This window comes from Nyctereutes procyonoides, unplaced genomic scaffold (assembly GCF_905146905.1).
Source record: "Nyctereutes procyonoides isolate TBG_1078 unplaced genomic scaffold, NYPRO_anot_genome, whole genome shotgun sequence".
Taxonomy (NCBI): Eukaryota; Metazoa; Chordata; class Mammalia; order Carnivora; family Canidae; genus Nyctereutes; species Nyctereutes procyonoides.
Window position 1 is genome coordinate 56,082,254 of NW_026575125.1, and position 14,272 is coordinate 56,096,525.

At 36.3% G+C, this 14,272-nt stretch overlaps 1 protein-coding gene across 1 annotated transcript in view; it reads left to right on the top strand.

Annotated features, from left to right (window-relative positions):
- Nucleotides 1–14,272, top strand: part of CHIC1 (cysteine rich hydrophobic domain 1) — a 64,965-nt gene that overhangs the window by 2,182 nt on the left and 48,511 nt on the right. The window contains exon 2 of the mRNA XM_055338982.1: nt 13,824–13,878. Coding sequence (XP_055194957.1) covers nt 13,824–13,878 — 55 coding nt within the window. The remainder of the gene's footprint in view (nt 1–13,823; nt 13,879–14,272) is intronic.

Here is a 14,272-nt window from a genome sequence, read left to right on the forward strand (position 1 = left end):
ATGAAGCAGTGGTGCTGGAAGTAACCATTGGTATTAATTGAAGCCAAAACCTGAAAAGCAGGAAACTACTACTTGAACCACTAACCAGTGTATATAGTTTGGAGAATTATCTAGTTGTATTGTACACACTCTCTCAACTAAAAAGCACATCTGATGTTCAATGTCTGAGATTTGAAAAAAATGAAATTTTTAGGAGAAAGTTTTACTGAATCTGAGGAACTCGCCTTTCTATGGTAGTGAAACTTGCCCTGTATCAGGTAAAGATCCTTATGAAATAGTTAATATAATTTTGAGACATCTAAAATAACCAGCTCTGTTAAAATTTTTTCTGGCATGCGAGTATTAGACTTTCCCTCTCTGAATGGAATATTTCTTATTGTCTCCTACCTCTTATTTTTTCCATTCACTATGTAGTCGTCTATTACACAGAGGACTTTGTTTCTTTTCAAAGTTTAAAATTTGAGAACCATTGCTTCAAGAAACTCAGTATATCTTAAGCCATCATTTTCCCACCCCACATGGCTATGCATTCCAGTTGCCCCATTTCTGACCCTGATATCACCACTCCAATATTTGGGGGTAGTATTTCAAATCCTCATTTTAACTATTCCTTTTCCTTGACTTCTCCAGTGCCATTCTGTCCCAGAATTATGTCCTCAGATCTTTTGAAATGTATATTAGATTTATTTTCTCCATTTCTACTGGCACCACTGTAGTTTAGGTTGCCATCAACTCCTGCTTGAATTATTGCCACAGTCTGCCACCTCTCTCCCCTCCAATCCATTCTGCATGCTTGTGCCAAACTAATTTTCTTAAAACACAGTTTAATCATGTTGCTTTCCTGCTGAAAAACCTGCACTAGATCTTAATTAGGTCTGAGTTCTTACGCTCTCTTCCTCTAGCCTCAGAGGTCACTTCTCCTAAACTTACCACTCCACTTGTGCTTTCTGCACCCTTCTCTTCCAGCCTCCTCCCAAATCTTGCTCCATCAGGCAGTCTCATCTCTCCAATATTACCTCTCTGCATCAGCCTATGAACATATTTAGTTTCTTTCTTTAAAACAAAATAACACAAAGCCTCCCTAGACCTATGTTCCCCTTTAGCTACTCTCTTGTCTTTCTTCCTTACCTCTCAAGATTTCTTAAGAGTAGCTACATTCACCATATCTGTGTCCACTTAACCCCTCTGTAACCTGGATTCTGCCATCATGATCACAGTCTAAGGGGTGGGGGAGAACTAGCCTTGTTAAGATCACCATGACCCTTTTGTTATTAGTGGGCATTTCTCATTCCCTGTCTTTCTGGTCCTCTCTGCTGTATATGACACTTATAATGACTCCCTCTTTTTTGGAGGCTTGTAATCCAGGGGTCACAAACACACAGGCCTTCAGAGGTAATACAGGTCACAGAAAGTGGTGTAACATGAGTAACGATGGGGCCTTAGTTGAACTGGAAGGTGGTATATATTGTGCCTAAAGATACTCAGATTCTGATTTTGTAAAAACATTTTGCCTGTCAAACAAACCTAGGAATTTCTTGGCCACTTCAGTCTCCTGGCTCACCCTGTATTTTTCTGGTGATTCTTTAACTCTCTCATTCATTGGCTTCTCTTATTCTCTTGACCCTTGAATACTAGTGGTCTTCAAGGTTTTGTTCTCAACCTGCTCCTCTTCTTATTTCCTACTCTGCCTAGATGATCTCATCTCGATTCTCATGGTTTCAATTTTCTGACATCTCCCAAATATTTATCTCTGTACAGACTTTGCTCAGACTTTCATCCGAGCTTCCTCACCTGACAGCCTACAGTCATCCTAAGTTCAGCATATTCAAAACAGAACTCATCCCTCTACACCTCCATCCCAACCCCCTCAAAAACTCCCCCCTATTTCTGTGTTTTCCATCTCAGTTAAATATTCTTCCACCTATCCCATTATTGATCCTTGGTTCCTCTTTCTCACTTATACTTAGTAACAAGTATTAATAATATATGACCTAAAAAATTCTTCTTTTCCTCCCTGCCAGCACTTCCCTGATTTGATCCCCTTTCACCACCTTAACCAGTCAACTTGCCTTCATCCTTGTCATCTTCACATCCATTCCCCAGCCTACTACCAGATTGAGATACCCCTTTACTGCTTAAGACTATTCTGTGGTTTTCCCTTTACCCACAGGGTAGAATCTAAGCTCCATTACATGGCATATAGAACTGGATGCTGCCTATCTATCAGCGTAATCTTATGACATTCCCCCTTATGGCTCACGTTTTCCTGTTTGTAGCATGCTGTTTCTTATCTCTTTGCTACTACTCAAACTGGGACCTCCAACTAGAATTTCAGTACCCACTGCCCTTACCCCTGGTCTCCATATGTCACCATCTCTTACAAGTCTTCTCTACCCTCACTAAATTGTAATTTGCAATATAGCAGAAACAACTTTTAGTTCCCTCTGAATCCTCATTGCCTAGCACAGTGCATGCCCTGAAGTAGGTAGTCAATAAAAGTGAGTTGAAGGAATACAGTTTCACTTTAGTAACACTCAATATTTTTATCATAATGCATGCTATATTTTAGGCCCCCAACAAATACCAGTTACTTGAATCATGCTGGAGAGTGAACTTGTGATTCTGAGGTAGGATCTATAGGGCTACAGTAATATCACCAGTCCCAGTGATGGGGGGTTATGGCATGGCCTTACCTCTGAAATCTTTGTTAAGATGTGAGAATATGCCTATCTGTATTATCTTAATATATTGGCTTTCTAGTTACCTTAACAAGATACTAATCTTTTAACATGGAATTAGTTATAAGTTTTGAAGAAGTAGAATGAGCTAACCACACTAATTGTAATTCTAGTGCTGAGATGATGAGGATGAATGGATATTTGGGGATTTTTTTTCCAAATTAAAAAAAATATATGACAAAATTAGCTCCACAGATATGAGTTTATAGAAACAGACATAATAAAATGCCTCTTGGAAATATTAAGTGTTTTACAAATACTATACATATAATATAATGATATAATTATAATTTAGTGTCTATCACCTTTCTTCTTGATATTTCTAGGATAAATATTTGGATCCAATGTATTGAAATACAAGGAAAATTATATCTCATGAGATCTTTTATTGATAGGCATTATCACACTCTTTATATTGCTTAAAACATACAGGGGTGCCTGGGTGGCTCAGTCAGTTAAACATCTGCCATCAACTCAGGTCATGATCTCAGGGTCCTGGGATCAAGCCCTGTATCTGGCTCCCTGCTCTGCGGGGAGTCTGCTTCCCCCTCACCCTCTGACACTCCCCACCACACTACCCCCACCTCTCGTGTGCACAAACACTCTCTCTCTCAAATAAATAAATAAAATCTCTTAAAAGAAAACCAACATAATTTACCCTTGATAGTAGATCTGTATGCAAATTAGTAGAGATGACAGGTTACCAATTCTTATAAAATTGTCTCATTAAAATTAATCTATAAGAGGTAAAGTTATTCCATATAGAATTGAAAAAGATGGCCACATTTTCCAAAAAGTGCATTTCTGTAAAATTTAGACAGCAATTATTAGACTATGGTTAGTGATACTTCTCAGGTCACTTAATGGAATGCCTGTTCTATAAAGTTATCTTTGAGGAATTACAGTGATGCATTGTTAATATGTGTTTGTATAAGGTAAATATTTTATAAGATTTTAGGCTTTCAGGGATGCCTGGGTGGCTGAGCGGTTGAGCGTCTGCCTTTGGCTCAGGGCATGATCCTGGGGTTGAGATCGAGTCCAGCATCAGGCTCCTTGCTGGAGGCCTGCTTCTCCCTCTGTCTGTCTGTCTGTCTGTCTGTCTCTCTCTCTCTCTGTATCTATCATGAATAAGTAAATAAAATTTCCTTTAAAAAAGATTTTAGGCTTTCAGAATATTGAAGTCATTGTAACTTGCCATTTTACAGTGTGGCAAGACGTGATTGTTTTTATATAAAATATTAAAGAGATTTAACTATAATGTTTCTGAAAATATCTTTGAATTTTATGGCATAGACTTTCCTTTTTCATGGTATAGTAAATAAAGTTCAATGTATACACTTCAGAATCTCTACTGTAAGTACATAATTTTCTAGTGAATTCGTGTTTCTTGTTGGCAGAATTTTACTATTTTTATCTGTTTTCTTAAACAACCTGAACACATAAGCTTTAATTTGTAAAGTGTTTTCAAAAACTAGTGTGCAGCCATTTCCAAAGGGATTAAAAACAATGGGGGGGGTGTGGGGAGGGAGAGAGGAAGGAAGAGCAACTAAGAGGACCCATCCTTCTTTGCCTCAGTTTCCTTTACTCCAAAGAATCATCCAAGAAACTAAAAACTTAAAGCATTGAAGATACTTGACAAATAAAATACAGTCATTAGGAACCACCAGCTAGGACAGCTTCAAGCACATAATAGTCTCTATGTTTAATGAAGCCGATAAAAGAGACAGTGTGAGAAGTTCCCAAGTGCCTATTTAATGCTGAAAAACCCCCATATCTTGGCTAATGCCTATCACTAATCAGTAATGCGTAGATGATCTTCTCTAACCTCTGTGGACTCACAGTTCTTAATAGCTTGTTTATGAAACAGAGCTGAGGTGTTTATTCAGCAGCAGCCACTTCAACGTTTTCCTAGTAGGTATCAAGTGAAATGTTATGCCTAAGGTTATTTGAGTTAAGTATTCTTTTTAAGTGCTGAGTCTATAATGAAGAAAGATAAGAAAAAAATTCCTGGTAGACAAGAATAGGATTGCTACTGCCTTTTAACCAAAATTATGAGAGTGTATCAAGCCTAGTTTGCCTATATACCTTTTGAAATATAGACATGTATATAGCCTCTAAAGAAGTATTTTATTTTATTTTTTTAGGATTTTATTTATTTATTCATGAGAGACACAGAAAGAAAGAGAGGCAGAGACACACAGGCAGAGGGAGAAGCAGGCTCAATGCAGGACTGGATCCGGGAACTCCAGGATCACACCCTGAGCCGAAGGCAGATGCTTAACTGCTGAGCCACCCAGGCGTCCCTAAAGAAGTATTTTAAAAAGTAAAATGAGAGTCTCACCATTTCTAATATAATTTTTATATTTTAGAAAAGACAATCCCTTTTTATATTAAAGAAGAAAATTAGTAATGTGAATATAGCAAGTATAGAGAACTTGTATACTGGCCTAAGCACTATGAAGAATACAGAAAAAAAGCAAAGTACAAGTTGCTTTAAAAAACTAACAGGAAAATTGCCTTTAAGATAATTGCTATAGGGATCCCTGGGTGGCGCAGCGGTTTAGCGCCTGCCTTTGGCCCAGGGCGCGATCCTGGAGACCCGGGATCGAATCCCACGTCGGGCTCCCGGTGTATGGAGCCTGCTTCTCCCTCTGCCTGTGTCTCTGCCTCTCTCTCTCTCACTGTGTGCCTATCATAAAAAAAAAGATAATTGCTATAGAGTAGCAAAGGATAATGGAAAATATTTTACTAGCTGTTGAATTGTATAGTACAGATTAGAAGCATCTGTGAGCATTCAGAGAAAGAAGGAATCCATAAAAGCTTGAACATTCAAGTCATAACAGCAGGGGTTGGGACTTGACTTGAGCCTCAAAGGTTACATAGGATTTAAACTAGGGAGGGGAAGCAGGAGGAACCACCTGAGCAAAGACAACAGCCAATATGGCACTTGCAGTGGAAGGGAAAGAATGAGTATGAGAACGATTTCAGAGAATCAACTCACAGGACTTGGGGCCACCTTAGAGCAAGTAAGGTACAAAAAATAGGAGAGAGGAGGTGCAAAACCAATACCAAGAGAGTTAAAGAGAGTCAGTGTACCATTGATAGGGATGAGAAATTTGAAAGGGTATTAGTTTCCAATAAAAAGATAACATTTAATTTTAGACATGTTTTGCTTGAGGTGGTATTGTTTTTAACAAGATATCGAAAAGAAAATTTTCAGTATGTAGTTAGAGACCAAAGAATGTTGGAAAATACAGAAGTAGAGATACAGATTTGATAGTCATCAGCATAGAAGTGCTGTCAAACTATAAAATGTAGATGAGCTGTTAAAGTTCCTTTCGAAAGACAAGCAGATGACTAAAAGCTAAATTTTGGGGAAAGGCAAGATTAGAGAGTAAAAGGATGGGAGAGAGAGTGTTAGGAAGGGAATGATCAACAGTGTGACAAAGCTGCAAAGTCAAGGAGAAAAGTTCTAGGAAGAGGATATAAAATTAAATAAGACATGATGAACTTGTCTTTCTGAATAAATTTACTCAATAAGATTATTTTCAGTTAAAATGACAGCATCAAAGGGAAATTCTAAATGGGTAAGAAAGGAGAGAATATTAAGGAAGTGGAAACAGAGGAAAGTTCACTTGCTCAGTGATAAATTCAAAGAGAATAGCAAACCTCAGAATTTTTAAAATAATAAAAATATTCTGTATGTTTTGAAAGATAGATCTGTCTATATCTTCTACATATTTGATACATAGTAAAAGAATGGCAGCCTGAAAAATCTATAATAGCAGCAATCTCCAAATGAGGTAGGAACATGGTTTTTTTTATTAAGATATAATTACCATACAATGTTATATTAGTTTCAGGTGTACAATACTGTGGATCAGCAAGTGTATACATTCTCAGTACTCCTCAGGATAGGTGTACTCTTAATTCCCTTTATTCATTTTACCCATCCCCCACCCATCTCCCCTCTGGCAACCACCAGTTTCTTCTCTGTATTTAGCAGTCGATTTTTGGTTTGACTCTTTTTTTTTTTCGTCATTTGTGATGTTTCTTAAATGCCACATATCAGTGAAATCATGTTGTCTTTCTCTGGCTGACTTATTTCACTTAGCATTAAACCCTCTAGGTCCATCCATGTTGCAAATTACAAGATTTTATCCTTTTTATGGCTGAGTAATATTCCTGTGTGTGTGTGTGTGTGTGTGTAGCTTCTATCTTGGCTCTTAAAAATAATGCTACATTAAACACAGGATGCATGTATCTTTTCAAATTAATGGTTTTATTTTCTTTGGTTAAAGACCCAGTAGTGGAATTACTGGGTCACATGGTATTTCTATTTTTAATTTTATGAGGAACCTCCACACTGTTTTCCACAGTGGCTGTACCAGTTTGCATTCCCACCAACAGTGCATGAGGGTTCCTTTTACTCCACATCCTCACCAACACTTGTTATTTCTTATCACTTTGATTTTGGCCATTCTGACAAGTGTAAAGTAGTATTTCATTATTGTTTTAATTTGGATTTCCCTGAAGATTAGTGATGTTGACCATCTTTTCATGTGTCTGTTGGCCATCTATATGTCTTCTTGGGAAAAATGTTCAAATTCTCTGCCCATTTTTAATCAGATTGTTTGTTTTCCTGGTGTTGAGTTGTATAAGTTCTTACATATTTTGGATATTAACTCTTCATTGCAAATATCTTCTCCCACTCAGTAGGTTGCCTTTTAGTTTTTTGATGATTTCCTTTACTGTGCAAAAAAGCTTGTTATTTTGGTGTAGTCTCAATCATTTAATTTTGCTTATGTTTCCCTTAACCAGAAGAGACAGACCTAAAAAAATTTATCTATGACCAATGTCAAAGAAATTACTGCTAGTGTTTTCTTCCAGGAATTTTATGGTTTGGGGTCTCACATTTAGGTCTTTAATCCATTTTGATCATGTTTTTGTATATAGTGTAAGAAAGTGATCTGGTTTCATTATTTTGCATGTAGCTATCCAGTTTCCCAGCACCATGTGTTGAATAGTCTTTTTCTCATTGTATATTCTTGCCTCCGTTGTTGGAGATTAATTGACCTAAAATCATGGGTTTACTTCTGTACTCTTATTCTTTTTTTATTTTATTTATTCATGAGAGAGATAGAGAGAAAGAGAGGCAAAGACACAGGCAGAGGGAGAAGCAGGCTCCATGCAGGGAGCCTGATGTGGGACTCGATCCCGGGTCTCCAGGATCATGCCCTGGGCTGAAAGCGGTGCTAAACCGCTGAGCCACCCTCTCAGCAGCAGTCTGGGCTGCCCTGGACTCTTATTCTTAACCTTGATCTATATGTCTATTTTTATGCCAGTACCATACCATTTTGATCAATACAGCTTTGTAGTATATCTTGAAATATGAGACTGTGATGACTCCAGTTTTGTTCTTTTTCAAGATTGCTTTGGCTATTCATGGCCTTTCATGGTTCCATACAAATCTTAAAATTATTTGTTTTAGTTCTGTGGAAAATGTCATTGATATTCTTATAGGAATTGCCTTAAATCTGTAGATTGCTTTGAGTAGTATGGACATTCTAACCATATTGGTTCTTCCAAGCTATGAGCATGAAATATATTTCCATTTGTTTATGTCATCTTCAAATTTCTTTCCCCAGTGTATCAATTTTCTGAGTATGGGGCATTCACCTCCTGGGTTAAGTTTATTCCTAGCTATTTTATTTTATTTTTTTTTTGGTGTATAGAAAATGGAATTATTTTTTAATTCTCCTTCTGTTACTTTCATTATTAGTGTACACATGCAACAGATTTCTGCATATTAATTTTGTATCCTGTGACTTTATTGAATTCATTAAGCAGTCCTAGTAGGTTTTTTTTCTAGTAGGTTTTTGGTGAAGTTTTTAGGTTTTCCTATATATAATATATCATCTGCAAATAGGTAAAGTTTTAAGTCTTGTTTACCAATTTGGTGTCTTCTATTTCTTATCTGATTTCTGTGGCTAGAACTTCTAGTTCTAGTTGTATATTGATTAAAGGTGATGAAAGTGGACATCCCTGTCTTGTTCCCGATCTTAGAGGAAAAAGCTCTCAGTGTTTTACCACTGAGGATGATGTTTGCTGTGAGTTTTTCATACATGGCCTTTATTGTGTTGAGGTATGTTCCCTCTAAACCTACTTTGTTGCCAATTTTTTTTTATCATGAGGGGATGTTGTACTTTATCAAATGCTTTTTCTGCATTTATCGAGATAATCATAGTTTTTATCCTTTCTCTTGCTAATGTGCTACATCACATTGATTGATTTGCAAACATTGAACCACATTTAAACATCCCTGGAATAAATCCAAATTGATCATGGTGAATGATTTTTTTTAGGTATTGTTGGATTCAGTTTGCTATTATTTTATCAAGGATTTTTGCATCTATGTTCATCAAAGATATTGGCTTGTAGTTTTCTCTCCTTTTTGCAGTGTCTTTATCTGGTTTTGGTATCAGGGTAATACTTGCCTTGCAGAATAAATTTGGAAACTTTCCTTCATCCTCTCTCTTTTATAGTACTTTATGAAAAATAGATATTAACTTTTCTTTAAATTTTTGATATAATTCACCTGTGAATCCATCTAGTCTCAGACTTTTGTGTGTTGTGTTTTTTTTTTTTTGATTACTGAATCCATTTTGTTGTTAGTAATTTGTTTGCCAAATTTTCTATTTCTTCCTGCTTCAGTTTCAGAAGGTTATATGTTTCTAGGAACTTATCCATTTCTTCTAGCTTGTCCCAACTTGTTGGTAAATAATTTTTCATAATACTCTCTTATAAGCCTTTATATTTCGGTGGTGTCAGTTGTTATTTCTCCTCTTCATTTCTGGTTTTATTTAATTGTGCCTTCTCTCTTCCTATTTCTATGAGTATGGCTAAAGATTTATAAGTTTTCTTGACAAATCTGAATAAATCTGAAACCAAGTAACCAATTTTCTTGATAAACCAAAAAACCAAATTCTGGTTTCAATAATTGCTTCCATTAATTTTTTAGACTCTTTTTTTTTTACTTTTGCTCATAACTGTTTTATTTCCTTCCTTCTATTGGCTTCGAGTTTTGTTCTTATTTTTCCAGATCCTTTAGGTATAAGTTTATATTGCTTATTTAAGATTTTCCTTGCTTCTTGAGGTGGATCTGTATTGCTATAAACTTCCCTCCTAGAAAAGCTTTTGCTGCATCCCAAAGATTTGGACCACTACATTTTGATTTTCATTTTCTCAGTGTATTTTTTAAATTTTCTCTGATTTCTTGGTTTATCCATTCAGTGTTTAGTAGCATGTTATTTGGCCTCCATGTATTTCTATTCTTTCCAGATTTTTTCCTGTGATTGATTTCTAGTTTCATAACCTGTAGTCAGGAAAGATGCATGAGATGACTTTAATCTTTTTTAATTTTTTGAGACTATTCTTTTCCCTAACATGTAATCTATTCTGGAGAATGTTCCATATGCACTTGAAAAGAATGAATATTCCATTGTTATTGGATGGAATGTTCTGAATATTCCATCCAATAACAATGGAATATTCTGAATATATTTGTTAGGTCCATCTGGTCTAATGTGTCATTCAAAGCCACTGTTTCCCTATTGATTCTGTCTGGATGATCTATCCATTAATGTAAAGGGATGTTATAGTACCCCACCCTTGAATCACTGTCAACTTCTTCCTTTGTGTCTGTTGATAGTTGTTGCCTCATGTATTTAGGTGCTCCCACATGAGGTGCACGAATATTTACAGTTGTTATAGCATCTTGTTGCTTTGTTCCCTTTATCATTATAGTTTCCTTTTTTGTCTCATGAGAACTATTGCTATCCCAGCTTTCATTTCACTTCATTTGCATGATGAAAGTTTTTCCATTCCTCCATTTTCAATCTGCATGTGTCTCTAGGTTTGATGTTTGTCTCTTGTAGGCAGCATATAGATAGGTCTTGCTTTTTTATCCATTTAGTCATCCTTTGTCTTTTGATTGGAGCATTTACTCAATTTACATTCAAAGTAATTATTGCTCAATATGTACTTACTGCCATTTTATTACTTGTGTTATTATTGTTTTTGTAGTTCTTCTCTGTTCCTTTCTTGTCTTACTCTCTTCCCTTGTGGTTTGGTAGCTTTCTTTAGCGATGTGCTTGGATTCTTTTCTCTTTATTTTTTGTGTACCTCTTACAGATATTTAATTTGTGGTTACTCTTAGGTTCATTTTTATACGTATATTTTTATTGGAGTTTGATTTGCCAGCATATAGTATAACACCCAGTGCTCATCCCATCAAGTGCCCCCCTCAGTGCCCATCACCCAGTCACCCCATCCCTCTGCCCACCTCCCCTTCCACTACCCCTTGTTCGTTTCCCAGAGTTAAAAGAGTCTCTCATGTTTGGTCACCGTCTGATTTTTCCCACTCATTTTCCCCTATAATCCCTTTCACTATTTTTTATAATCCCCATATGAGTGAAACCATATAATGATTGTCCTTCTCCAATTGACTTACTTCACTCAGCATAATACCCTCCAGTTCCATCCATATCAAAGCAAATGGTGGGTATTCGTCATTTCTAATGGCTGAGTAATATTCCATTGTGTGTGTGTGTGTGTGTGTGTGTGTGTATGTATATATCACATCTTCTTTATCCATTCATCATTCGATGGACAACAAGGCGCCTTCCACAGTTTGGCTATTGTGGACATAGCTGCTATAAACATTGGGGTGCAGGTGTCTCAGCTTTTCACTGCATCTGTGTCTTTGGGGTACATCCCCAGCAGGGCAATTGCTGGGTCATAGGGTAGCTCTATTTTCAACTCTCTGAGGAACCTCCACACAGACTTCCAGAGTGGCTATACCAGTTCACATTCCCACCAACAGTGCAAGAGGGTTCCCCTTTCTCCACATCCTCTCCAACATTTGTTGTTTCCTGTCTTGTTAATTTTCACCATTCTCACTGTTGTGAGGTGGTATCTCATTGTGGTTTTGATTTGTATTTCTCTGATGGCAAGTGATACAAAGCGTTTTCTCATGCGCTTCTTGGCCATGTGTATGTCTTCTTTGGTGAAATCTCTGTTCATGTCTTTTGCCCATTTCATGATTGGATTGTTTCTTTGCTGTTGAGTTTAATAAGTTCTTTATAGATCTTGGATACTAGCCCTTTATCTGATATGTCATTTGCAAATATCTTCTCCCATTCTGTAGGTTGTCTTTTAGGTTTGTTGACTGTTTCTTTTGCTTTGCAGAAGCTTTTTATCTTGATGAAGTCCCAATAATTCATTTTTGCTTTTGTTTCCCTTCCCTTCATAGATGTATCTTGCAAGAAGTTGCTGTGGCCAAGTTCAAAAAGGGTGTTGCCTGTGTTCTCCTCTAGGATTTTGATGGATTCTTGTCTCACATTTAGATCTTTCATCCATTTTGAGTTTATCTTTGTGTATGGTGTAAAAGAATGGTCTAGTTTGATTCTTCTGCACATGGCTGTCCAGTTTTCCCAGGACCAATTATTGAAGAGACTGTCCTTTTTCCAGTGGATAGTCTTCCCTGCTTTGTCAAATATTAGTTGACGATAGAGTTGAGGGTCCATTTCTGGGTTCTTTATTCTGTTCCATTGATCTATGTGTCTGTTTTTGTGCCAGTACCACACTGTCTCGATTCAGGTTTGTAGTACAACCTGAAATCTGGCATTGTGATGCCCGCAGCTCTGGTTTTCTTTTTCTTTTTTTTTTTAATAAATTAATTTTTATTGGTGTTCAATTTACCAACATACAGAATAACACCCAGTGCTCATCCCGTCAAGTGGTTTTCTTTTTCAATCTTCCCCTGGCTATTGGGGGTCTTTTCTGATTCCACACAAATCTTAAGATGATTTGTTCCAACTCTCTGAAGGAAGTCCATGGTATTTTGAGAGGGATTGCAGTGAATGTATAAATTGCCCTGGGTAGCATAGACATTTTCACAATATTGATTCTTCCAATTGATGAGCATGGAATATTTTTCCATCTCTTTGTGTCTTCCTCAATTTCTTTCAGAAGTGTTCTGTACTTTTTAGGGTATAGATCCTTTACCTCTTTGGTTAGGTTTATCCCTAGGAATCTTATGCTTTTGGGTGCAATTGTAAGTGGGATTGACTCCTTAATTTCTCTTTCTTCATAATTACTTTTTGAAAAAAATTTCTGAGTATTAGGTTTCTTGTATGTAAGAGGGGTTGACTATCATTCTTGCAGGATTGCAAACTTTAGAAGTAATATATTTATCTAGCACAGTGTCTAACCCATAGTAAGTGGATAGTTACTGGTAACCATTACTATTACTGCCTACATCACCAGGAGTTCTCAATAAATAATCCTGTTTTCTTCATTTTTGCTCACCACCTGTCAACCACTATACAATACTACACTATACTATAAAATTATAGTCACTGTGATATATCATCTAAGATGTAGGAAATGGCCTTTACTATCACTACTGAAACCAAAAAGTAGGTGAATTGAAGGCTTATGAAATTAATCTTGAGTTCTGAAAACACATGGCAATGAGCTTACTTGAGTCAGAGCTTTCAAGGCTGAGACCTGTTTTCTTGAAACAAGTTGAGTGAAAGCCATTTGTAAAGACCACCTTTGAGTATCTGAATACTAACTGATGATAAGTGTTCCAGCTACAGTTCCAAAGTTTAAATTAGTTTTATTAGAAAAAATTTCATATGTACATTAAAGTAGAAACAATAGCGTCATCCAGTCGTATATACTACCAATCAGCCAGATCTATAGTTATCAGCAAAAATGGGTTTTAACAGAAACATTTCAGTCAAAAATCTTATTTCCAGCTCTGATTTGTGATTATTTAATCCCACGTCATTCGTGGATAGCAGTTAGAATCCTACTTTAACATTTGCATCATAAGTTTCTTTGTTAATTCAGATTAATAGTCAAAGATTTGTTTTCTGTAAAAAACATAAAATTATTTTTAGGACATGTTTTTAAATCACCACATCAAAAGAAAAATGCATAGCTTTGTTATTTAAAAAGGGAGAGAAGTAAAGAGAAATATGCTGGGTAGAATATATTTTGTTCTTTGTTTTTAAGGTTTGGCTTGAGCAACAAGTTTGATACTGAATTTCCCTCAGTTCTAACAGGGAAGGTAAGTGAGAATTTACTTTGTGCTTTTCAATTCTAAAAGCATTGTTTTATAGCTTATTCCGTGTTAGGACAAATGCTTTGGCTCCCTGGTAATGTTGGTAATAAGAGACCAGGGTACTTGGAGGCTGTGTCAGTGACTGAAAGCTGTCACCATGACTATGTCACCATGACCAGTTATCTTGTTCATTGTCCATGAATGCCAACCACTATTTGCTTATCTGTTCAGATTTTCCAGTGTTGCCTTTATTCTAAGCACTAGTAGCTGTAATTGTTTTCATTTGGGTCAGTAATCCCAATGTTTTTAGAGTTAACAAAAGTTATCATTGTTTAACTTTGTATCACTCTATTATTTTTAAAGTGTCCTGCAATAGAAGTCAAAAGAATCAAATGTTTAG